Below are 25712 nucleotides of genomic sequence, written 5' to 3' on the forward strand. Positions count from 1 at the left end.
TTTTACGGTTTTTATTGTCAATAAAGTAGTCTAGGACAGGAACCGGGAACACCAACTGTAAGGGAAGGAAGCAGAATGGATTGGTGAACAAATGAATGATATGAAGCAACTGATTACTTAGATCTGAGAAATGGCTTACTAAATTGTTGTAGCTAGAACCGCCAGGGGTAGAGGGATTCAGAGTCTTAACTTGCAAAGGAGGATTGTCCAGTTATCGTCTCTGTTGTGAGCTTGGTGCCAACAAAAAGGAGCTCAGGTGCCAATGTTCAAGAAGGAGGAAGAAGCAGGGTGTATTGATAACTAGGTCCTGGAGTCGAAGTAAACGGGGAGCCGCCAGCTTGGTCCGTGTCCGAAAGGTTCAGACGGAAGTGAGAGAAATCCAAAAGAAGGTAGTTCCTTAACTCAGTAGTTAATAATCCAGATGCTCAGAGATACTCTGGAATGGAGTCGAAACTCAGCAAGGTAAACAAAATGCAAGATTACTTGAGTTCAAAAAACGAAGCACAAAATTAGTGGTGGTTGAGCTTGTTACCACTAAGGCAAACACTCTAGCATCGAAGTGCTAGCAGCCTCCCACTTAAGTATTCTTCCAATCAATCAGCAGATGGAAAACACCTGTCATCCAGAGCACCTGAGAACTCCAGCACCAACTGGAAACTGAATGGTTAGAAAAACAAGTACACAATACACACACAACACACACACACACAAAGACTCAGACTCTGACATTAACTGCATTTTGTGGACATCCTGATAGTAAAGAATTACAATAGTCCAGCCTTGAAGTAACAAATGCATGGAATAGTTTTTCAGTGTCACTCCTGGACAGGATATTTCTAATTTGGCAATGTTACGGAGATGAAAGAAGGAAATCCTAGAAACCTGTTTAATATGGGATTTAAATTACATGTCCTGGTCAAAAATAACACCAAGGTTTTTTACTTTATTATCGGAGGTCAATTTAATGTCATCCAGGTTAGGTGAAACTAAGCAGTTTCGTTTTTAAAGACTCCGGTCCAAAGACGACAACTTTTGTCTTGTCTGAATTTAGAAGCAGAAAATTTAAAGTCATCCAAGTTTTTATGTCTTCAAGACATGCATGTAGTCTATCTAACTGGTTGGGCTCATCAGGATTCATGGATAAGTAAAGCTGAGTGTCATCAGCGTAACAGTGAAAATTTATTCTATGCTGCCTGATAATTTGACCTGTTGGAAGCATATATATAGTAAAGAGAAAGAGTACTGAACCCTGTGGTACTCCACAACTAATACTGGAGTTACGCCAGCACCTTATTTGTTTTCTTTTTCTATTTTTTTCATTTAACTTTTCAAAGGTGGTTTAGTTTTTTGCTTTTGGTCACTCTTATGGTGCATTAACCCAACTGAGCTTGAGCTTAAGGTCACAAACTGAAGGCTGGATATTTACAATACTTCAGGATACTTCGGGATTTTGTGTTAGAGAGCAGAATCCATGATTCCATCAGTTATTGCAAATTGTACAAATACCAAAGATGTGAAGAAGTCGCAGACCATCACACAACCTCTAACATGTATGGTCGGCGATATAATTGTTTCTGATATAGTTAGTTTTAGACAAAACGTAATGGGACACACAGAAGACAGAAGTCCCACAGCTGTCCCATCAGTGCACAGAATATTTTCTTAAAGGTCTTGGAGCTATGGTAATTTTTTTTTTGTGGTAAATGTGAGATGGTACTTTGCGACAAATGAAACAAAAAAATGAAAGTGACAACAAAACTCCAAGTCCACATGACCATGACCCCGAATTTCTAGACTTTGTTTACATTTATTGTCAGGAAAACAAACACTGTTTGGAAGACATGTATACTTACTTAGGTTTTTATTTTTGCTAGATATAAAAAAATACATAAAAGTAATGTGACATTTTTGAAGTACAATAAGTCAATAACTGTTCCGTTGTTGACTTGACAAGCAAACAAAACAAGCAAACAGATAGACACACACGTCATCTTCTTTTTTGTTTCTGTTTGTATAACAATTATTTTCTCATGAAGTTCAGGATGACTGTGCGTACTGAGCCTGACTCCCTTTCAGTGGCCGTTGCCGTCCTTTCTGTGGATCCAAACTTTATTTCTAGGTCGATCACACGGTTAATTCCAAGTGTGGTATATATCTATCTATATCTATATATCTATATCTATATATATATATCTATATATATATATCTAGATCTAGGATAGATATGTCTATATATATATATCTATATATATAATATCTATATCGAGATCTAGATATAGATATATATCATATATCTAGATCTATATATATATGATATTATCTAGTAATTATCTATATATCTATATATATATATAGATATATATATCTAGATCTAGAATATATAATATATATATATTCTCGAATATATATATATGATATATCTATTATAGATATCTATATATATATATAGATATAGTTATCTATTATATCTAGATATAGCTAGATTATCTAATATATATATATCTCGATCTAGATCTAATATATATATCTAGGATATATAATATATATATATATCTATATAGATATATAATCTATATATGATAATCTAGATATATATATATATATATATAGATATATATATATATATTATATATATCTATATATATATATATATATACTATATATTAATATATATATATAGATATATATATATAGATATATATATATAGATATATATATATAGATATATCTATATATACAGTATATATCTAGATATATATATCTTAGATATATATATATATCTAGATATATATATATATATAGATATATATATATATATCTAGATATATATATATATATATATTATATCTATGTAGATTATTATATATATATATAGTATATATATATATATAGAGATATATATATATATTATCGAGCTAATATATTATATAGATGATAATTAATATATATAGATAGATATAATATAGATATATATTATATATATATATATAGATATATATATATATTAAGATATATATATAGCAGATAATATATATCATATATATAGAATATATATTATATATCTAGATATATAATTATATAGTGATTATATACTAGATTATAATATTATAATATATATCTAGATATATCTATATATATATATATATATCCTAGATATATATTATATATATCTATATATATATATATATATATATATATATAGAATATATAGATATATCTAGGATATAGGATATATCTATATAGATAGACTTATATATATATATCTATATATATCTGATATATATATATATCTAGATATATATATATATCTAGATATATATATATATCATGATATATATATATATATCTAGATATATATATATAGATATACTAATATATTAGATATATATATAATTATAGATATATATAATATATAGCTATATATATATATTATAGATATATATATAGATAGAATATATATAGATATATATCTATATATATCTAGATATATAATATATTAAGATATATATAGTATATATATAGATATTATATACTATATATATATATATATGATATATAGTATATAGATATATATATGATATATATCTATATATATAGATATATATATATATATATATAGATATATATATATATATAGATATATATATATATATAGATATATATATATATATAGATATATATATATATATATCTAGATCTAGATATATATATATCTAGATATATATATATCTAGATATATATATATCTATATATCTAGATATATATATATACCCTGTGCCTTTTAAGGGTGCCGGAGGGCACTGGGAATATTTGAAGCAATCTTTTATCTTTCTTAAATAGGCAGTTTTAATCATTTAGCATTGTATGATCAACTTAATTGCCTGTATAAAATAATAGCAGGGCCCGTGCACATTTGTTAGTTTTTTGCATCTTACGTCTTTCATCTTCTTTTATGTTTCTGTTTGTATAATAATTATTTTGCCATGAAATTCAGGATAACTGTGTGTACTGAGCCTGACTCTTTGTCAGTGGCCGTTGCTGTCATTTCTGTGGATCCAAACTTTATTTCTAGGTCGATCTCACGCTCCATTCCAAGTGTGGTGTCAGGGGACTGAACAACAAATGAGCCAATTTCTTCCACTTTTGGCTCATCCACATACGTGAGCTTTTTTTTCTTTGTGCGATAAAATGCAAGAGTTATCTGTGTTTGATCTCTTTCTATAGGATACATAAAGTGCTCTCTGGTTTCATTCCAACCAACATCCTCATCAATTTCAACCAGTTTTCCAAAAATATCCCTACAAAAGTCTCCCTCTTTGTTTGTGTATTTCTTGTCTGCCCTGTGAATTGACTCATTAAACCGCTCTAAAAGACTTACTCCATAAGTATAGGCACTTTTTCTTGATGCCACTACACCTTGGTTTCTTCCAAACTCTACAGCTCCCTTCATAATTGCTTCTTGGGGCGTAATGGGACACAATACTTTACAGTCATCAATAAACTCATCAGTGATGTATCTCTGTAGAATCTGACTTTCAGCAAAACCTCCCACTAACAGAATGTACTCAATGTTGAGTCTTTTGCTCAAGATTCCTCTGAGACTCCGGGTGATGCTCCACAGACTGTCTTCAAAGAAAGATCTCAGTGTCTGCTTCGTTATTTTGATTGATCCCTCATTCCAAGATGCTCCTTGCACTCGTTTAAAGTACTCTTCAATGTTCTGTTTTTTCTGAGCCATCATGCCTAGGTTTAGTGGACAGATGATTTCTACATCATCATCACATTTTTTGAAAAGTGTAAAGTCATACATTATTCTTTGAACCTCACTGGGATAGTTTTTTTCATATTCATCCCAGACTGCAGCAGAAAACGTGTCTCTGAGGAACTCTTTAAATTTTCTGTCCACAGTTTGTCCTCCTAGATTGTTCCCAGAGGCCTTGTGCAGCTCCTTCAGAACTCCTCTTTTAAGGACTTTATGAACAGTGATGTCAATGGTTCCTCCTGAAACACACAGAGAAGTTTGTGAAAAACTGACTGCTCTGCTGTAAACAATTTAGTTCTTCGCACGTTCGAGTTCTCTTTCTTAATTAATAGTCACCAACAAATAATAAATATTTAAATGTATGAGTCATGAATTCTTATGAGCACATTTACTGTACCTATTAGTCACAAGTAACCAAAACTGAGATTTAGTTCAGGACTTGCTCGTTTTTGTACGAAACTACATGATTCACATGTACATGACCTTTGAAAAAGAACAATTGCAAAATGGTTTTTTTTTTCTCTAATTCTTCTTATTTTAGGTATATCTTTCAGTAAAAATAATATTATTTGTTTTATTCTATAAACACTGCATGATGGATGGATAGATGGAAATAAATATTTGGTAAAAGAATCATCGTTTCAAGTCAGTTTTCACGTCTTGTGGCATGCTCTTGACTGGTTTTTGACATTGCTGTTGTGTTCATCTGACCAGTATCTTATTAAATGGAACTGGTGTGTGTAGTTGGAAACACACTGGAATGGAATGGTGGTCATACAGTAAGGTGACCATATTTTGAAAATTAAATCCGGGGACATTTCCAGCTCAAAGATAGATAAAAAAGAATTAAATCTTAGCAAGATGAAATGAAGAAACTGGGACAGATACCGTTTAATTTATTTTTACATATTTATTAATATTTAAACAATAAAAATCAGGTGTAACAGCAGGAATGTGTCTCTTCACATTGTTGTTACAGTTGTTCACATTGTTTCCTAAGAGTAATAAAACAAATAAAGTAGTAATGGAGTACTAAAACTGTGGGAGGGGGGACCAGGGTCTAAACAAATGTGTGTGTGTATGCTCACTTACATAAATGTGAACAGGTATATACTTACATAAGTGTGTATAAGTACACTATGTGTGTGTGTGTGTGTGTGTGTGTGTGTGTGTGTGTGTGTGTGTGTGTGTGGTTATGTAGTTGATGTGTGAGTAAAGTGTATGTGTGGGTGATGTGAGTGAACTTTGGTCAGGGAGTCTGATAACATGCTGATCTCTGGTTCTGCCATCTGCCATGTTCATCAGGCATGATGGCCATGGAGGTCTGGATAGAATAAGAGCAGAAAAGGTTTTAGATGACAAACTGGGGTCATCCTAGTATTTTTTTATACATATTAGCAGTTTTTGTATTATTTAAGTACATTCCTCAGCTGATAAAATGCCAAAACTTCTATATTTAGCAAAAAAATATTTTTATTTGCAGCTACAAGCTCAAACAAAAGAAGAAATGCACCTTCAACCAGGTGATCATCTCTTCCTCCTTTTCATTCTCAGTTCATGCAGTTCTTGCCTCATTCAGTTTCCCCTGTCACTGACTGGTTTGTTTTTTTCATGAGGAACTTCTATACTATGTCCAAACTGAATAGACAAACACACTGAAAGTCTATGCTTACAAATCACAATAATAAATTTGATGTAGTTTGGGGTTGTAGTGGACTAAAACGCAGACAAACACTGGGCAGCAGCATGATGAGGAAAAAGTTCAAGCAGATGAAGAGAATCAGCAGGGAACAGCAAGGTTGTTAACGGAAGAAACCATCGAGTGACAATGAGAACCAAAGACTGTTTAAACAGGAGGAGAGAGCAATGTGGACCAATGAGAAGGGAGGCAGGTAATCAGATGAATATTGAACAGGTGTGAGGACAAGCTGCAGGAACTGAGGGGGGAATGTATCTGAAGAAAACTAATTAACAGGGAACCAAAACTAGATGAAAAAAAACTCAGGGAACAGACCTAAGTAAACTATTAACAAACATAAAATATAGGAATCTGGAAAGTAACAACTAACAAAAGTAACCTGAGGACATGAGGGAAAACCTAACTGAGAAAAGTAAACAACCACAACACAGTGATAGACTGTAACTAATGACCTGGCAGAAAGGAACATGTGAGACTGAACAAAAGAGAACTATATTAAAATAACAAACCTGGGGAAAAAGCTAGATCTAAAGGAAACAATAAGACAAATAAATATAAACCGGATTCCAAAAAAGTTGGGACACTAAACAAATTTTGAATAAAAACTGAATGCAATGATGTGGAGGTGCCAACATCAAATATATTATACAGAGTAGAACACAAATCACAGATCAAAAGTTTAAACTGAGAGAAAGTATCATTTTAAGGGAGAAATATGTTGTTTCAAAATTACATGGTGTCAACAAATCCCAAAAAAGTTGGGACAAGTAGCAATAACTGGCTGGAAAAAGGAAATTGAGCATATAACGAACAGCTGGAAGACCATTGAACACTAATTAGGTCAATTGACAACATGATTGGGTATAAAAAGAGCCTCTCAGAGTGGCAGTGTCTCTCAGAAGTCAAGATGGTAAGAGGATCACCAATTCCACCATTGTTGTGCAGAAAGATAGTGCAGCAATACCAGAATGGTGTTACCCAGCGTAAAATAGCAAAGACTTTCAAGTTATCATCATCAACCGTGCATAACATCATCAAAAGATTCAGAGAATCTGGAACAATCGCTGTGCGTAAGGGTCAAGGCCATAAAACTCTACTGGATGCTCGTGATCTCCGGGCCCTTAAACGTCACTGCCCCCCAAACAGGAATGCCACTGTCAAGGAAATAACAGAATGGGCTCAGGAATACTTCCAGAAAGCAATGTCAGTGAACACAATCCACCGTCCCATCCGCCGTTGCCAGCTGAAATTCTACAGTGCAAAGAGGAAGCCATTTCTAAGCAAGCTCCACACAATGGAGTGTGGCAAAATGGAAGACTGTTCTGGGGTCAGATGAGTCACGATTTGAAATTCTTTATGGAACACCGGGACGCCATGTCATCCGGACCAGAGAGGACAAGGATAACTCAAGTTGTTATCAACACTCCGTTCAGAAGCCTGCATCACTGATGGTATGGGGTTGCATGAGTGCTTGTGGCATTGGCAGCTTGCATGTCTGGAAAGGCACCATTAATGCAGAGAACTATGTTCAGGTTCTAGAACAACATATGCTCCCATCTAGACGTCATCTCTTTCAGGGAAGACCCTGCATTTTTCAACAAGATAATGCCAGACTACATTCTGCAGCAATCACAACATCATGGCTACGTAGGAGAAGGATCCGGGTACTGAAATGGCCGGCCTGCAGTCCAGATCTTTCACCTATAGAGAACATTTGGCGCATCATAAAGAAGAAGGTGCGACAAAGAAGGCCCAAGACGATTGAACAGTTAGAGGCGTGTATTAGACATGAATGGGAGAGCATTCCTATTTCTAAACTTGAGAAACTGGTCCCCTCTGTCCCCAGACATCTGTTGAGTGTTGTAAGAAGTAGGGGGGATGCCACACAGTGGTAAAAATGGCCTTGTCCTAACTTTTTTGGGATTTGTTGACGCCATGTAATTTTGAAACAACATATTTTTCCCTTAAAATGATACATTCTCTCAGTTTAAACTTTTGATCTGTGATTTGTGTTCTATTCTGAATAAAATATTAGATGTTGGCACCTCCACATCATTGCATTCAGTTTTTATTCACAATTTGTTTAGTGTCCCAACTTTTTTGGAATCCGGTTTGTAACAATAAACAGAAGGAATCTAAGGACATGGAAGAAAAGAACTAATAGGCAAGGCAGAAGGGCAGACCCAACCAACGAACAAAAACTACAGACCTGCTGGGAACTCTAACCAAACATATGAACAAAATAATTTAAGAAGGATTAACTAAGTGAAGTAAGCTAACAAACCCGCTGAAAAGTAAACAAAAACAAAACCCAAAATGGCAGATTATGACAAAATTAGCAAAACAACTCTTAACTAGGTCTGAAAAAATAAGCTAAAGATCACCTGTCAATTCTAAAACCTCTTTTTTTAGAAAAAACCTTGTTGAGTGCCATCGAACCAAATCAAGCAGCACTTTACAAGGACTTCTTTTAATCATTTTATTACGATTCCTCCCACCCTTGCTCACTTATGCCTCAGCTACTCCCTGTGCACTTTTGTTGTTCTGCTTGTTAATAAAAGCTTGATTTATTTTGCATACGGGTCCTTTATCTTTAGTAAAGCAAACACATCCAAGCCCTATTTCTTACCTGGGCACAGATAATGTTGACAACACTGGTAATGTTTCCTCAGCCCAGTCCGAACAAAATAAATCGGTTCACACATACTGTACCATATCAGAGGACAGCTCCCTGTTGGTGGTGACAAGCTAGCGCTCTGCTCATGTTACGGTTTGCAAGATATTGGACCCCAGAATGCAGACGAGCAGGCATCATGATGGTAAGTGAAAAAGATTTAATAACAAAAACTCACTCACAGCAGGAGGCAGGAACAAAACAAACGGGCAGGCAAGGCAGGCATGGCATGATCAAAAAGACAAGACTTGGTTAGAGAACAAGACATGAGCATGAAAATGAGAAATGTTTCTGCGACAACTAACTGAACAGGTGTGTATAAATGGAGCATGGTACAGGTGGAAAACAAAACTGATTAACATGGTGCAGGCGAACTGAATAAACTTAATTGACAGAACAAAACGTGACTAATCAAAACAGAGACTCTTGAACACAAACTAGAAAAACGTGAAGCAAAAGCATAACCAGATCCGAAAACCAAACTTGACAAAACATGAACAAGATGACAAAACTAAAGCATGAACCAGGAAAATAACAGAAGCATGATTCAAAATCTAAGAAGAATAATAACAAAAGAACCAGTCAAAACCTTAACTGTGAAAAACATAAGAAAAAACCTGAAACCAAAAACCAAACAACCCCAAATCATAACAGCTCACATATTTCCTCTTTTTAAAAGGCTCAGCTCTTCTTCTTCTACTCTGTCCGTAATGTTAACAGAAGTGCGGCGAGCTACCATAATAGCTGTTGTTGCACACAACATTCTCACTCATTCTCTCTACCCGTCTAACGTAATACAGGTCCTTCTCAAAATATTAGCATATTGTGATAAAGTTCATTATTTTCCATAATATCATGATGAAAATTTAACATTCATATATTTTAGATTCATTGCACACTAACTGAAATATTTCAGGTCTTTTATTGTCTTAATACGGATGATTTTGGCATACAGCTCATGAAAACCCAAAATTCATATCTCACAAAATTAGCATATTTCATCCGACCAATAAAAGAAAAGTGTTTTTAATACAAAAAACGTCAACCTTCAAATAATCATGTACAGTTATACACTCAGTACTTGGTTGGGAATCCTTTTGCAGAAATGACTGCTTCAATGCGGCGTGGCATGGAGGCAATCAGCCTGTGGCACTGCTGAGGTCTTATGGAGGCCCAGGATGCTTCGATAGCGGCCTTTAGCTCATCCAGAGTGTTGGGTCTTGAGTCTCTCAACGTTCTCTTCACAATATCCCACAGATTCTCTATGGGGTTCAGGTCAGGAGAGTTGGCAGGCCAATTGAGCACAGTGATACCATGGTCAGTAAACCATTTACCAGTGGTTTTGGCACTGTGAGCAGGTGCCAGGTCGTGCTGAAAAATGAAATCTTCATCTCCATAAAGCTTTTCAGCAGATGGAAGCATGAAGTGCTCCAAAATCTCCTGATAGCTAGCTGCATTGACCCTGCCCTTGATAAAACACAGTGGACCAACACCAGCAGCTGACACGGCACCCCAGACCATCACTGACTGTGGGTACTTGACACTGGACGTCTGGCATTTTGGCATTTCCTTCTCCCCAGTCTTCCTCCAGAATCTGGCACCTTGATTTCCGAATGACATGCAGAATTTGATTTCATCCGAAAAAAGTACTTTGGACCACTGAGCAACAGTCCAGTGCTGCTTCTCTGTAGCTCAGGTCAGGCGCTTCTGCTGCTGTTTCTGGTTCAAAAGTGGCTTGACCTGGGGAATGCGGCACCTGTAGCCCATTTCCTGCACACGCCTGTGCACGGTGGCTCTGGATGTTTCTACTCCAGACTCAGTCCACTGCTTCCGCAGCTCCCCCAAGGTCTGGAATCGGCCCTTCTCCACAATCGTCCTCAGGGTCCGGTCACCTCTTCTCATTGTGCAGCGTTTTCTGCCACACTTTTTCCTTCCCACAGACTTCCCACTGAGGTGCCTTGATACAGCACTCTGGGAACAGCCTATTCGTTCAGAAATTTATTTCTGTGTCTTACCCTCTTGCTTGAGGGTGTCAATAGTGGCCTTCTGGACAGCAGTCAGGTCGGCAGTCTTACCCATGATTGGGGTTTTGAGTGATGAACCAGGCTGGGAGTTTTAAAGGCCTCAGGAATCTTTTGCAGGTGTTTAGAGTTAACTCGTTGATTCAGATGATTAGGTTCATAGCTCGTTTAGAGACCCTTTTAATGATATGCTAATTTTGTGAGATAGGAATTTTGGGTTTTCATGAGCTGTATGCCAAAATCATCCGTATTAAGACAATAAAAGACCTGAAATATTTCAGTTAGTGTGCAATGAATCTAAAATATATGAATGTTAAATTTTCATCATGACATTATGGAAAATAATGAACTTTATCACAATATGCTAATATTTTGAGAAGGACCTGTAATTGGGCAAGAATATTTGTGATTGGTAGGTGTTCAAATACTTATTTGCAGCAGTAACACACAAATATATTTTTAAAAAATCATACATTGGGATTTTCAGATTTGTTTTTTTAGATTTTGTCTCTCACAGTGGACAGGCACCTAAGATGAAAATTTCAGACCCCTCCATGATTTCTAAGTGGGAGAACTTGCAAAGTCGCTGGGTGTTCAAATACTTATTTTCCTCACTGTAAAATCTGTCTTGTCCCTGTTTCTTTTATTTAACGAACATTTCTAAACTGCAACATATGGCCTCTTTAGCTGAACTGGAAAGAATAATCCACGCATTTGTACCATTGCATTTAGATTATTGTAATGCCCTGTTTACTGGTTTGGATAAATCATCCCTTTTATACCACCAAGTAATACAAAATGCTGCAGTCAGACTTCTGACACGCTCCAGCAAGCAAGCTCACATTACCCCCGTTTTATACTCTTTACATTGGCTACCAATAGATTTTAGGGTTTGTTTTAAAATTCTCACACTACCATAAAGAGCCCTACACAGCCAGGCCCCTAATTACATATCTGATCTGCTCACAAAATGTACTGAAAAAAGCTCTACATTTTCTAGTTCTTTCGCACACCAGACTGAAGACCAAGGGGGACAGAGGCTTTTAGTCTGCGACACCAAGGCTGTGGAACAATCTACCTCCACAGCTACGTTTAGATGACTCTGTGGACTCTTTTAAAACGCATTTTAAAACCTTCCTGTTTAAACAGGCTTTCAGTTGAATGATCATTTTTATTGTGTTATTGGGTGTTCGTTGTGTGTCTTATTGTATATATTTTGTCTTTGTTGGATGGGTGCAAAAACTTGTTATCACTCATGTAAAAACCTTGTGTTGCAAGGCACCTGCACTATGCCTTCCTGTGTGTGTGAGATCATTGTTATCTCTGTGTGAACCAGCCTCCTTTCCGTCTCACACACACACACCCTGTCTGAACTGTCTGTTGAACTGTGCATATAAATAAAGAGATAGGGTGTCAAAACTTTGTAGTTTCACTGCAAAGTGGGCTACCCTTGTCACAAGTAACTCTGACTGTATCGTTCTTACCTCTGAGTTGACTAAATAATACCTAAGATTTATTGGTCCTTCGAGCCGGATTAATTCAATCACCTTGTTTCTCTTTGCTTTAACAGTGACTCTGGGATCCGTGGGGGAAGCCTGACGTCGAGCGAAGCACCGCTGCACAGCCTCCATTAGCCGGAGTGGCTGAAAGTCCCGGTGTGTGTGAATTCACACCTGGCCAGTGGGTTATCGCCTTCCTCGGCGCGGGGTGACTCTCACAGGGTCCAGAGAGTCACCAAGAAGTCAACTCCGAGGTGAGACAGTTTTAAAATACAGTTCATAGGAAAAGTACTTAACAGTCGTTGGTAGTGCGTCGCCGGTAAGGACGCTGCATTCGAATGGTTTTATTCCACCGTGAAAGGAATAGTGACAAATTTGGTACAATCCCGCCGTGAAGGGGATTAAAGAAAACGACTGAGGATTATTCTCCTGAGAGGGAATAGAGTAAGCGCTATATAAATAAAAGAAGAAAAGTACTTAAAAGTCGTTGGTAGTGCGTCGCCGGTAAGGACGCTGCATTGGGAAGGTTTTATTCCACCATGAAAGGAATAGTGACAAATTAAGGTAGGGCCCCGCCAAGAAGGGGGCCAAATAAAACGACTAAGGGTTATTCCCCTGCGTGGGAATAGAATAAGCGCTATAAAAGTAAAAAGAACGGAGTAAATTGAGCTCATAAAATAACACCAAGTTAACTTAGAAAAAATTACAAGGTACCTGAAACTAACTGTGTGACTGTGTTGTGTGTGTATGGAGGACTAAGCATTTTAATAGAATCAGCAGGATTCTGCTAGTCCTGTGTTTTATTTTGCCCAGATTAAAACTACGTACTGGTGACTTTGGAGATTAAAGTCGGATTTCATTCCAGAAAATTAACACCGCTGCGAATTAGTTGCAGTAGAAGGCCGTGTTAATGTCCTCTCCATAAGTCTCATGCCAGTGACCTTTTATCTGGGACATTTATACTATAATTAAACTAACATAAAACATAATGGGGAAGAAACAAAGTAAACTAATTGACTTAGAAGGGGAGGTAAAGTTTATGGAGAACTATGTAAAAGGAGCAGGTATGATCTGTCATAGATGGAATAAAAAATAAAAAACATGGGTTTTTGGGCAAATTAGATACAAAGGATGTCTTAAAATTACAAGGGGATCTAAAATTAGCAATAATGAAAACTAAAAAGAGAAAAATAACAAAGAACAATGGGGAAAGAACAGAGAAAAAGCTCTGATTTAACAGAAATATGTACACGATGGCATAAAAATACGGATTTTCAGGTAACTTAATTATCACTGAAATCCTAAAACTACACGGGGATCTTAAACTGGAGATTATGCATTCAAAAGATTCAACAGACAATAAAAAACCTTGCCAGATTATAATTTCAAAGGGGACTTTTCAGTCCCTGAGTGCTCACAGTTGATAAACAGATTAAAACAAAAAGATGAATTAAAAAAACAACAATAAGAGCAGCTTTTAACTGACATAACCATAATACTGAGGCCTTAAGAAAAGCACAGGAAAAAACTTTCAGCTTAACTGAAAACAAATAAAGGGGGGCGGACTGCCACCCATCCCAGTTTAGAAAACCAAGGTAGCCCCAAATTATAAAGACTAAGAGATGGTTTTAGAGGACGTGGTAAAAGAAGTTAAAAGAGGAGGTGACAATGTGGACAACATGGAAACTGTCCAACTGGACAACCCAGTGAACAATGACTAGAGTTGTTAAAGAAGTAATCTGAGAGTAAAAGATTTTGTAGGCAAGCATTAGTGAGAAACAGGTGCTTTAAAAATCATTCTATGGTGTTATACTACTAACAATATCATGATAAAATGCAAAAGATTCATTTTACAGGGAAATAATTCCATATTTGGCTCAGATTGTGTGCATTCTTGATTTTTCCTCTTTGAGAGAAGTTAAATTTCAGCTCTGTGAAACGACCTTGACAAAGAGATGCAGCTGCCTGAAAACAAAGATAAAACTTCTGCAAACAGCAGAAGTCTGTCTCTGCTGAAAGGTCTGAAAAAAAAAAATTGTAACTCTACCCTGCATGTGTCAAACTCAAGGTCCGTGGGCCAAAACCGGACCTCAGAAGTTTAGTGATTCTCTAGAAGTAGAGCCTTTTAATATGGTGATTGTGTGCTTGAATGTTATTTTGTCAATCAATAAGCAGTTTTGTCTACATTCTGCCACAATCTGTCTTTTGAAAATGTTTTGAATCTTGCTCTTTATGTATAAAAAAAAAAAAAGAAAGAAAAGAAAAATTGGCTAAAGTCTGCAGACACAAAATGAACTTGGATTGAAGTTCTAACTAAGTTTATTTAATCTGAGATCCTCTCCAAATGCAACAGTATATGTCAGTCTACATGAGATACTAACAACTTCACCTACTGGTATAATATAAAGATCTGATTGAATATGTGAAACAAACAATGATGAAAGTTTTTCAACAGGTGATGCTCATCCAGGAGGAAGACAGTGTTCCTAGGAAATGCAGCTCATTCATTAACAATCAATTTTTCTCCTATAGGTGGAAGTTTTGCTGACTAATCATAGGCTGGATCTATGAAACATTATGTGCACAGAACAAATGACCAAGGTTCTGACTGACTTATGAACCTCATTGACCTGACAATGATAACATGACACCCAACAAATAACACCTTTAAGGTGGACCCACTAAGACCACCTTTTTGATTCTTGGTGAATAAAAAAAAAGAATTGAAGCATTCAAAACAGACCTTGTGGAAACAAAAGGGGTTATGAGGAAACAATGTGCATTTTAAGAATAATAGAAGTCAAATTATGTTCAAATTTTTGCAAATAAAAATTACTCTGACAGAGAAATAAGTAAGTAGTGTGTGAATGTGTGTGAATGGGAATGACTGATTTCATTGTAATGCATCTTTGAGGGACCTTAAAAGCGCTAATAAAGGTCTGATGTTCTGATGATCTTTGCCAAATTTATATCTTAATAAGGTTTCCAGAATCTTTTTCGAAAAATCATACAAAGATGGCAAAGGTTCTACCTGTATTGAAAATACTGATAACCATAAGAAAGTTCATAGATCTGTCTTCAATTTTTCATAATTCTTGTACAAACAGGTTATTTAAACTTTCATGTGGCCAAATGTCTGTGTTTGACTTTCTGTTTTTGTGAAATAAATGTCTGTTTCATGTTATGTAAAAATTAGAGTCCTCAACATTACCATAATAATATTAGGTCAGTTCTCTATGGTAAAACAAAAAGATTTTAACAGATGTTTAGACTTTTTCCAGTCAGGTTCAAAATGATCGAATTAGACTCAAACTTAACATAAGATGAAATGAACCTTAACAGAATTACTGGACTGGACTGAAATAGAGAAAACTTGAGTTAATTGAAACAAACTTTAGTTACTTGAATTAAATACAAAGCTGACTGAAACTGGATGTTGTATCTATAAAACTGGGTAAGACAAACTAAGATTATAAGATATAATATGCCCTTCATTTTTTGTGTTCATCAGTGAGTGAGTTTTTATTTTGTATTTTTAATAAGAACTAAACCAAGCATTATTTATAATAATAGCAACTACCAAAAATAGTGATCTCATTTTTAAATGTAATAAGGACTTACTTTATAAAATATGATAAAAAAGAATAATAAGAATTTGGAAAAACAGAGGCTTTAAACCTCTGCAGGAACAGCACTGACACTGTCAAAGGTAGATCCTAATACAGGAATCTGGAAGCTCATTCTGGCGTGGATAGTCAAAGTCCATCCAAGGATATATTTAGATGAGGCAGAGGGACAAATACAGGGTTTAGCTGAGAGCAAAGAGAGCAACATGCATCCTGCCCTAGCTGCTGTCCCACCTGAACTGTGGTCCCAATCAACTGATGTAGGGCTTATAAAGGGGTTCCCACCATACAAGGTTAAACTAATATCTGAAAAAAGGCCATTAGTCCGCCAATACCCCTTAAAGCCAGAAGCTGAAGAAGATACTAAGCCAGTAATACAAGATATGTTGAAGTCAGGAATATTAAGAGAAGCACCTGACGCTACATGCAAGGCATATCACACTGACATCGCTATTATTATCACAGCCAAACATAACTCTAAAAAGATGTGCCCTTTAAATCCAAGTACTCTAATACCTACTGCAGAAGATGGAAAACCACATTCTCATAAAGCAAAAGTTGAAGAAGACACCAAACCCAGACAAGACACATTTCTCAAATCCTTATACCAGATTCATGTGTTGTGTTTGTAGATGGCTCAGCATCTAAAGATGAATATGGAAAGAATAGAGTTGGTTATGCAGTAACAACCATCGATAGGATAATAGAAGCTAAATCTCTACCCAATACATGCTCAGCCCAAACAGCAGAATTATATGCTGTCGTAAGAGCATGTGAATTACATGAGGGACAAATACTTACTATATACACAGACAGCCAATACGTTTTCGGATCAGTACATCACCATGCTAAGATTTGGCAAAATAGAGGTTTTAAAACATCATCAGGGACATAACTAACTCATTTCAACCTATTAAAGAGAAAATGTCAGATCTGCTATTTATAGACACAGACGTGCTGAAAGACGCCCAACAGTCAGCACCCAAGACAGAAATAAAGGCCTGGCTAAAGAGAGGAGCACAGAAAAAAGATGACATCTATCAGATAGAAGATAAACCAATCCTCCCAAAAAAGTTATACAACACAGCGGCTACAGTGACACATTGGGAAGACCCACGTGTCAAGGGGGGAATATGTCACATCTGGTAAAGCATTAATGCTACACTATAAATTTTTCTGACTATGCAAATCATTTTTGCAGATTTTGCATAATTTGTTGCAAACACGGGGGAAGAAATATTGCCTAGTTGTAATAGATGAACCTAGTGACACATTTCTTCCCCACATATGGTATCCCACAGATTATAAGGTCAGATAATGGAACTCATTTTGTAAATAAATTAATAGAACTAAGTTCTAATGCATTAGGGTTTCAGTTAAAGATTAAGGAAAACAATGGAAGAAACAGGGAGGCCATGGCCCAAATGCCTATCCCTGGTTAAATTATGGATGAGAATAACTCCAAATCAAACCGGTCTTACTCCATTTGCCACCTACTGTACATCATTGTATGGCTCCACCCACTATATTCTGAGTCTGAGATCACGTGGCACCAAGTTGCTGATATAAATTTGTATTCTCAAAGAAATAGTACATGGCAGACCGTTTTCTCTGCCCTCTGACATGAATGAAATAGAGAAAGCACAACAGGAACCTTCATTAGCTGAGTGGATGAATAAAATGTTGCAGACAAAAGAAGAACAAATGTCCAGTGGTCTGCCGATAATCTCTGCTCCTATCCCACAGAATGAGGCCTGGAGACCTGGTCCTGATTAAGACACTCCACCGGAAGGATTGGAGCACTCCTTGGTGGAAAGGGCCGTTTTAAGTACTCCTGACAACGCCCACAGCTCTGAAAATAGCAGAGAGGCCTTCCTGGATCCATAAAAGCCACTGTAAGCCAGTTTTGCCGTTACAGGAGCCAGATCAACCGACGGGGTAAGCAGAAGGAAGTCCGGGTTCAAAGGAGTTGGAGGACCCCTATGGCCCAGCGTCTCAAACCGGTGAAGAAAACAGCTGATCTGCGCCTAATTATAAAATGGCTCTCTGTAACATGTGGACAGGACTGATAAGCCTGAGCTTAATTCTGGTAGCAGGACTCTTTCTCTATCTAAAGCAGGATCCACAGGAGGTGATACCGAACCAGAAGAGATGGACATCAGACGGGACCCATCTCAGAACACTGACGGAAGAACATGACGCACATCCACTCCTACAGAATTTCTGGTATTGTTCATGGTGGCATATGCAACACTGAACCAGGTAGAAATGCACAAAAATGAAGGGGACGATTATGATGACATGTTGTAAATAAATCACATCAAAAGCCTGAGTGTACTCATACATTGTATTTCATAAAATAACCTTACAGCAGAAAATCGGAAGAAGTTGTTGCTTAAGTGAAATGAGAAAAAGTACAATGATGACATAAACAGGGCAGATTTTTTAATTCCTTTATTATGTTTCACTGTTTTCATTAAGTATTATTCTTTTATTTTTATGATTTCAAGTATTATTTTTTATTTTTATGATTTCAAGTATTATTCTTTTATTTTTATGATTTCAAGTATTATTCTTTTATTTTTATGATTTCAAGTATTATTCTTTTATTTTTATGATTTCAAGTATTATTCTTTTATTTTTATGATTTCAAGTATCATTCTTTTATTTTTATGATTTCAAGTATCATTCTTTTATTTTTATGATTTCAAGTATTATTCTTTTATTTTTATGATTTCAAGTATCATTCTTTTATTTTATGATTTCAAGTATCATTCTTTTATTTTATGATTTCAAGTATTATTCTTTTATTTTTATGATTTCAAGTATTATTCTTTTATTTTTATGATTTCAAGTATCATTCTTTTATTTTTATGATTTCAAGTATTATTCTTTTATTTTTATGATTTCAAGTATCATTCTTTTATTTTTATGATTTCAAGTATTATTCTTTTATTTTTATGATTTCAAGTATCATTCTTTTATTTTTATGATTTCAAGTATTAATCAACATTTAACTTTTAATGGTCGCCGAGGGCGGCGGGGCCGTATGAGTATTTTCCACAAAATATAATCTGTTTACCGTCCGTGGGTTTTCGCTCATACAAAGTATTTTTCTTACTCGTTTTTATATTAAATGTTTTTACTTGTGATAAAAGGAGGGACTGTTGGATGGGTGCAAAAACTTGTTATCACTCATGTAAAAACCTTGTGTTGCAAGGCACCTGCACTATGCCTTCCTCCCTGTGTGTGTGAATTATTGTTATCTCTGTGTGAACCAGCCTCCTTTCTGTCTCACACACACACACCCTGTCTGAACTGTCTGTTGAACTGTGCATATAAATAAAGAGATAGGGTGTCAAAAACTTGGTAGTTTTACTGCAAAGTGGGCTACCCTTGTCACAAGTAACTCTGACTGTATCGTTCTTACCTCTGAGTTGACTAAATAATACCTAACAGTCTTATTTATGGCACTTAACTTACTTTTATACTTATTATAATGGGTTTCTGGACAGCGCTTTGTGATGGTTTTGTCTGAGAGAGGTGCTTAACAAATAAACTTTACCTACTTACTTACTTCCAAACAGTTTTCAATCTTGTGTGTTGCTTTTGATGCAATCCAGTTGTGAAAGGTTTATGTACAGTACTGTGCAAAAGTTTTAGGCAGGTGTGAAAAAATGCTGTAAACAAAGAATGCTTTCAAAAATGGAAGTGTTAATTTTTTATTTTCATTAATCAACAAAATGCTGTGAATGAACAAGCGAGCAATCTAAATCAGATCAATATTTGGTGTGACCACCCTTTGCCTTCAAAACACCATCAATTCTTCTAGGTACACTTCTCACAGTTTTTGAAGGAATTCGGCAGGTAGGTTGTTCCAAACATCTTGGAGAACTAACCACAGATCTTCTGTGGATGGAGGCTTTCTCACATCCTGTCTCTTCATATAATCCCAGACACACTCGATGATGTTGAGATCAGGGTTCTGTGGGGCCAATACCATCACTTCCAGTAAGTCTTGTTCTTCTTTATGCTGAAGATAGTTCTTAATGACTTTGCCTGTATGTTTGGGTTCGCTCACTTAGCATTTTATAAATTGATAAAAATAAACAATCATCATTTATATTTCTGAAAGTATTCTTTGTTAACAGCATTCTTATATACCTGCCTAAAACTTTTGCACAGTACTGTATTCATATACATATACATATATATAGATATGTTACCACTTTAACTAATTCTTATAAAATCCTCATATTCATTTGAAACAGCCACTATTGGAAATTTCATACCTCCACAATCAACAATGATGTACCGAGTTCCTGGAGATCTGTCAAGTTTGTTTTCTCCCAGGTTTTCTGCCACAAAACCCTCAGATGGTAGTTTTTTACAATAGACTGAAGCTGCTTCTGGTTCCAGAGCAATCACCAGATTGTTTTCTGTTCCATCTGTCATAATACCTGCCTGCAAGCAATAAGAAATACATATATTTAGCAACAATAAGGACATGTTTCCACTGTAGTGTGTAAATAGTCTGTGGGTTACCTGGGTTGCAGCTTCTCTCATGAACTGTTTAGCTGAAAGATCCCAAATGGCAGGAACAGTCAGCACCCAGGTGAAGTCAGAGGCCAAGAACTTTCTCCCTTCTGTGTTTTTTGCGATGGTTTTCAGAGCATCATCTTTCAGGAATCTTAGAGCTTCTGTAAAAACCTTCAAAGCTTTCATTTCCTTCCCATTGGCCGCTTTAATTGTCAGATCTGTGGTGATTTTCTGGAGATGTTTCATAATTAGATTTGTTCAATCATGTGAAAGACTTAAAGAACATTAAATAATTCATCCAATTAATCTACGGTCAAAAACACATTTTTGTTTACAGGTTTTCTAGAGCTTTAAGTGTGAATATTTATTCATTTTCTTACAAATTGTGTAGAACAGTGCCAAATACAAGTACATTCAGGAGCAGATAAGATATGACTTGTCAAATGGATCATTTTATTTCGCTTATTTTTTACTCACTTTGTCATAGAGAGACATCTTAAAGCAATCAAAGAAGAACTTCGCTCTGGAATCTCTGCCGTTTTTTTTTAAATATGTTTGTCTGGCTTTATATCCGAAGCTGACAAACTGTTGATTTTCATCAAATAGGATGCAGGTTGGAGTCTTTGAGGTTTCTAGTCCAACTTCTTTACCCCATAGTTTTACCTGGGGATTTACTTTTTCTTCTCTGGATGTCAAAGTCTATAGCAATGATGTAAGATTCCTCCATTGTAGGAACAGGTCCTGCAGGTTGTGTTAACAAATAAGATAAAGTACTGAGAGGCAGGTGTTTCAGGTAAATATTTATATATAATCTAACTGGGCAGGACTGACCAAAGGTCCAACCCTTGTATGAAGTGATATGTTGATTATTATGAATGTCAACTTGTTGACGCATTCACTTTGAACAAGACAAGGCAGTGCAACAGAAAGTGAGATGGGAGCAGGCAACTCCAGGTAAATGCATCAGATTTATATAGAGTTATAGAATGAAATGTTTGCATAAAGTAGGTTAACAATTAATTACAAATACATTTACCTTTTAATTGAACATTTTCACTTATCAACCTAATAAACTAGTGAGAGAGTTAAAATATGCAAAACTCATGAAGTGTTCCGACTTCAGTTCAACGATAAAAGGAATAAAAGGTTGTGGTTAAAATCCTGCAAAATAACTTGATTTTTGGTTGGCAGGTGGTTATTTGTATGCGCCAGATTTCATATCATTGCAATTTGTTTTCAAAACTACGTATATACAAGTGGAGTAGTGCCAAGGGTGACATGAAACTATCAAAGCAGATTTCTGTAAATAAACACAGTATGGTTCTTGAATAAACTAATCTTTGATTTCTAGGTTTGTGGAATAATAAATGTATCAGTTATATGTGTACTCAATCCCACAATTCAGCACTGATTTTATAATTGCTGGTTTAATTAAACAATATGTGATCCCTTAGATGGTATCAAAATGAATATTCATTTTATTTAATTTTTAAGAGTTGAACAAATGACGGGCTCTTATCTTCATCCTCATAATGAAATAAGGTAAGTGTACGATTTTTATTTTTCAAGCAGTGTGACTTAAAATCCCCTATTGTGAAATAAATAAAGAGTGCGACTGTTATGTAACCCATGCAATAAAAATTTCATTTATTAAAATTAGCAGAAAAATTCTAGGTTTATGATGTATATTTCATCCACAGATCTACATTTAAACAAGGAAAAGAAAACATGAACTCGCTCCACAAACGGTACTGTATCTCAACAAATAACAAGTTCTAGGTATAAAACAATAAAATCTCAGTATTTCAGCATTTACTCTCCTCAGTTTGCCGCACTCCACCCCAGATAATGAGTAAAAGAGCTAATTTTATACCCACAGCCCAAACTTTCTGATTAGATTTGTGGGATTATGTTCACAAGAGGGAATCTATTGAACTCACTGAAACAGTTAGAAAGATTCTGTTTTTTAGAATAGAATAGAAATATCCTACAACACTGATTAACTTTAGACTAACATGTCTTTCATGTTTGCATGAAGTATTGAAGACATAAAAGACCATCAACGACAGCAACATGAGAGGATAAGGTAAACTTTTGTTTGATTAAAAATTAAAAAATTCTGCTAACAACAAGACCCAAGCATCAAAATAGGTCTGAGAGCAAAGTAGTGAAATATTAAGCAATTTATGGGTACAATGGTACATCTGTCCTTGTTCCTGAGCCTGGTTTACTGTCTTCTATGATGGATGGGCAAAGATGAATGTTTTAATTTCTTTAACGGATGACCACCGGCACTGCCAGTGAAGTGAAGTTCTTGTTTTCCTGGTGGGTTGACATTAAGCTATTCGCAGATTGTTGGTATGAAAGGTTCTTTTAATGAGTTCTGATAACCATGGGATGAACTGATCCCTCCAAGAGGTAATGCCATTCTTTAAAGGTTAAATTTATAGCGATAGGTTTCCTGTCTCCACCCTATTAGTTTCTCTCATGTGAGGTAAGTCATGGAGTAAAAGAACAAGGATTAAACTTTTTATCCAATACAGACATCTGTACAAAAGCTGCCCCTACATCAGAGTTAGATGTATCAGCCTCAAGCAGGAAATTAAGGGAGAGGTTGTACTAGACCAAGACAGGTGCTTCAGAAAACATCTATTAAGTACAGAAAGTTCTCCTCCTGGGAGTTCAAACAAACTTTTTCAAAGTGGATGTCAAGGAAGTAAGAGTTGAAGATATGTCTGAAGAAAGATAACTATGATGTCATGTTTGCGCTATTAAAGGACCCAAAGGCAGAGTGTGGCTGTGGTAAAACATACATTTTTGTAATGTAAAAATATGGAAAACTTACAAGTGGAAACACAGGAGGAACAGGTCATGGAGTACAGGAACAATAGATAACAGTGTAAAAGAACAATCCAGCTTTGAACAATGATAAAATTAGGAGCTTAAGTAATGAGGCAGGGGTGGAATATGACAAAAGAACCAGATGAGCTAATCAAAGCGAAATGTGGAGCAGCTGTGGCAGAATGAAAGCAGGGAAGCTGAGGGAGGGAGACTATTTAACAAGAGTGAAGCAAAACTGATACACCAAACACTAGTAAACCAAGGGGAAAAGACAAAACCGATCTAAGAGTAATAAATTCAAATGTACAAAGAACATGAAGAAAACCATGGTTTATTGTCATTATATGTGTAAAAAGCTTTGGTCTGGACACCCATGTCCCATATCACAGCGTCAGTAAATGCATTCAGGTCAATGGATGAAGCTTCCAAAGCACTCCAATCCGTGCAGTCACAGCGAGCCTGTAACATCTGCTTTGACTCATCAGTCCACTTCCTAACTAAAAGGTTTTCAGTTTTTTTGCCTGTAAATTGGGATAATGTGAGGCAGGCAGTAATCAGACAGTCCTAAAGCTGCACTGGGAACTGTGTGGTATGCTTCTTTTAAAACTCTGTAACAGTGGTCCAGAGTGCTTTTAGCCCTTTTGAGACAGTTTACATGCTGTTTGCACTTTAGAAGTTTATTTGAGAACAAAGAACAATGATGAGAGAGTCTGGGTGTTTTTCTCCATGTCTGTTATCAGCTCAGTGAGTTGTTTTTCAGCTTCTAATGTTCAGGCTTATGGTGGGATGTAAACACTGGTCAGAACAAAGCAGGAAAACTCCCTAGGTGAATAAAAGCATTTGCAGTTTATAAGAAATTACTCTAGGTGAGGGCTGCATGTCTTCTGACATTAGACATTAGAACACCAACCTTTGTTCATATAAAAGCAGAATCCACGTCCTCTCTTTTTCCACGAGCTCTCCTTGCAGCTGCCCACTTGAAACAGCTAAAAGCTCGGGATCAGAAGTGTTTACTGAGACAAGTTTCGGTGAAGCAGAATTTTCCTCATCTGCATCTCCAGTAAATCCAACAGAGAACTGTCTCACTTTCAACTAGGGTCTCAGAAAAACTCTCTAGATCGATGAACACCTGTGAAAAACTGTCCTGAGAGGACTGCCTCATGCTTAAGAGTTGCTCTCTGGTGAAAGTGACTGCAGTATAGCAGCAAGACAGTGGAAATACACAAAAAAGTGCGAGCAAGCTTAGTACCGAGGCAGCTATTCACAGCGCCATTTTGAATAACCTGATGGATATACCAAATGAACAGCACACTCAAGACAAGTGGAGAGACAGAAATGACTAAATGACTAATATTTGTTTCTAGACCTGTTTATATCAGGGTTTGGTTTCAGTAGCCAAGGGTAACTCATACCCATGGATAGATGGCAAATCTAAATGTAATACGTTTAAATCCATAGCAGACTCACACACAAAGTGTGAACATCTTAGCTAACCAATACACTGCCAATTTTTTGTAGTAAATTCAGCAGAAATAATCAAGGTGATAGATAATTTAAATTTTTTTACTGATGCCAGTGTTAGTTGCATTAATTGCATTAATTCAGTATGAGATGTTTGTTGAAAATGCCTTTCCTTTACATTTTGTGTATTTTACTCCACAGAGCTGCTCTAAAAGCCAAAGAAAACGAAACTGAAGCACTCAAGCAAAGGTACTTTATATTTAATGATGTGAAGCACAACATTAACATTTTTCTAACTAAAAAGGTCAGACAATTTTGTTGATTAAAGATCCATCAATGAAACAGTCTCTCAAGGTTTAAAAAATGGGTTTGGGATTGTGCTTAAACCTATTTGATAACCAACCCCTGACAAATTACATTTAAATCACAAAAAGCCATCATGCTGTATCTCCTAATTAAAAAGTAGTGATAGATTGTTACACCAACAGCCTGCCCAAGATGACAACCTTGCCAACACAGAAAACCGCCTGCTCTGTGAACCTGATTATTTTCCTTGTCTCAACTAATCTCTGGACCCTGAACAAGTCGTC

The 25712-nt window shown here is 36.0% G+C and overlaps 1 protein-coding gene across 1 annotated transcript in view; it reads right to left on the reverse strand.

The window, feature by feature from the left end:
• LOC124870887 (heat shock 70 kDa protein 12A-like) overlaps positions 1 to 24823 on the reverse strand; it is a 30051-nt gene extending 5228 nt beyond the window's left edge. Inside the window, exons 1-5 of the mRNA XM_047369710.1 lie at positions 24748 to 24823; positions 21298 to 21464; positions 20827 to 21051; positions 20574 to 20745; positions 3983 to 5001 (exon numbers count right to left, since the gene is read on the reverse strand). Coding sequence (XP_047225666.1) covers positions 3983 to 5001; positions 20574 to 20745; positions 20827 to 21051; positions 21298 to 21464; positions 24748 to 24823 — 1659 coding nt within the window. The remainder of the gene's footprint in view (positions 1 to 3982; positions 5002 to 20573; positions 20746 to 20826; positions 21052 to 21297; positions 21465 to 24747) is intronic.
• Positions 24824 to 25712: the final 889 nt, after the last annotated feature.

The sequence above is a fragment of the Girardinichthys multiradiatus genome, chromosome 7 (assembly GCF_021462225.1).
Source record: "Girardinichthys multiradiatus isolate DD_20200921_A chromosome 7, DD_fGirMul_XY1, whole genome shotgun sequence".
NCBI classification, from domain to species: domain Eukaryota; kingdom Metazoa; phylum Chordata; class Actinopteri; order Cyprinodontiformes; family Goodeidae; genus Girardinichthys; species Girardinichthys multiradiatus.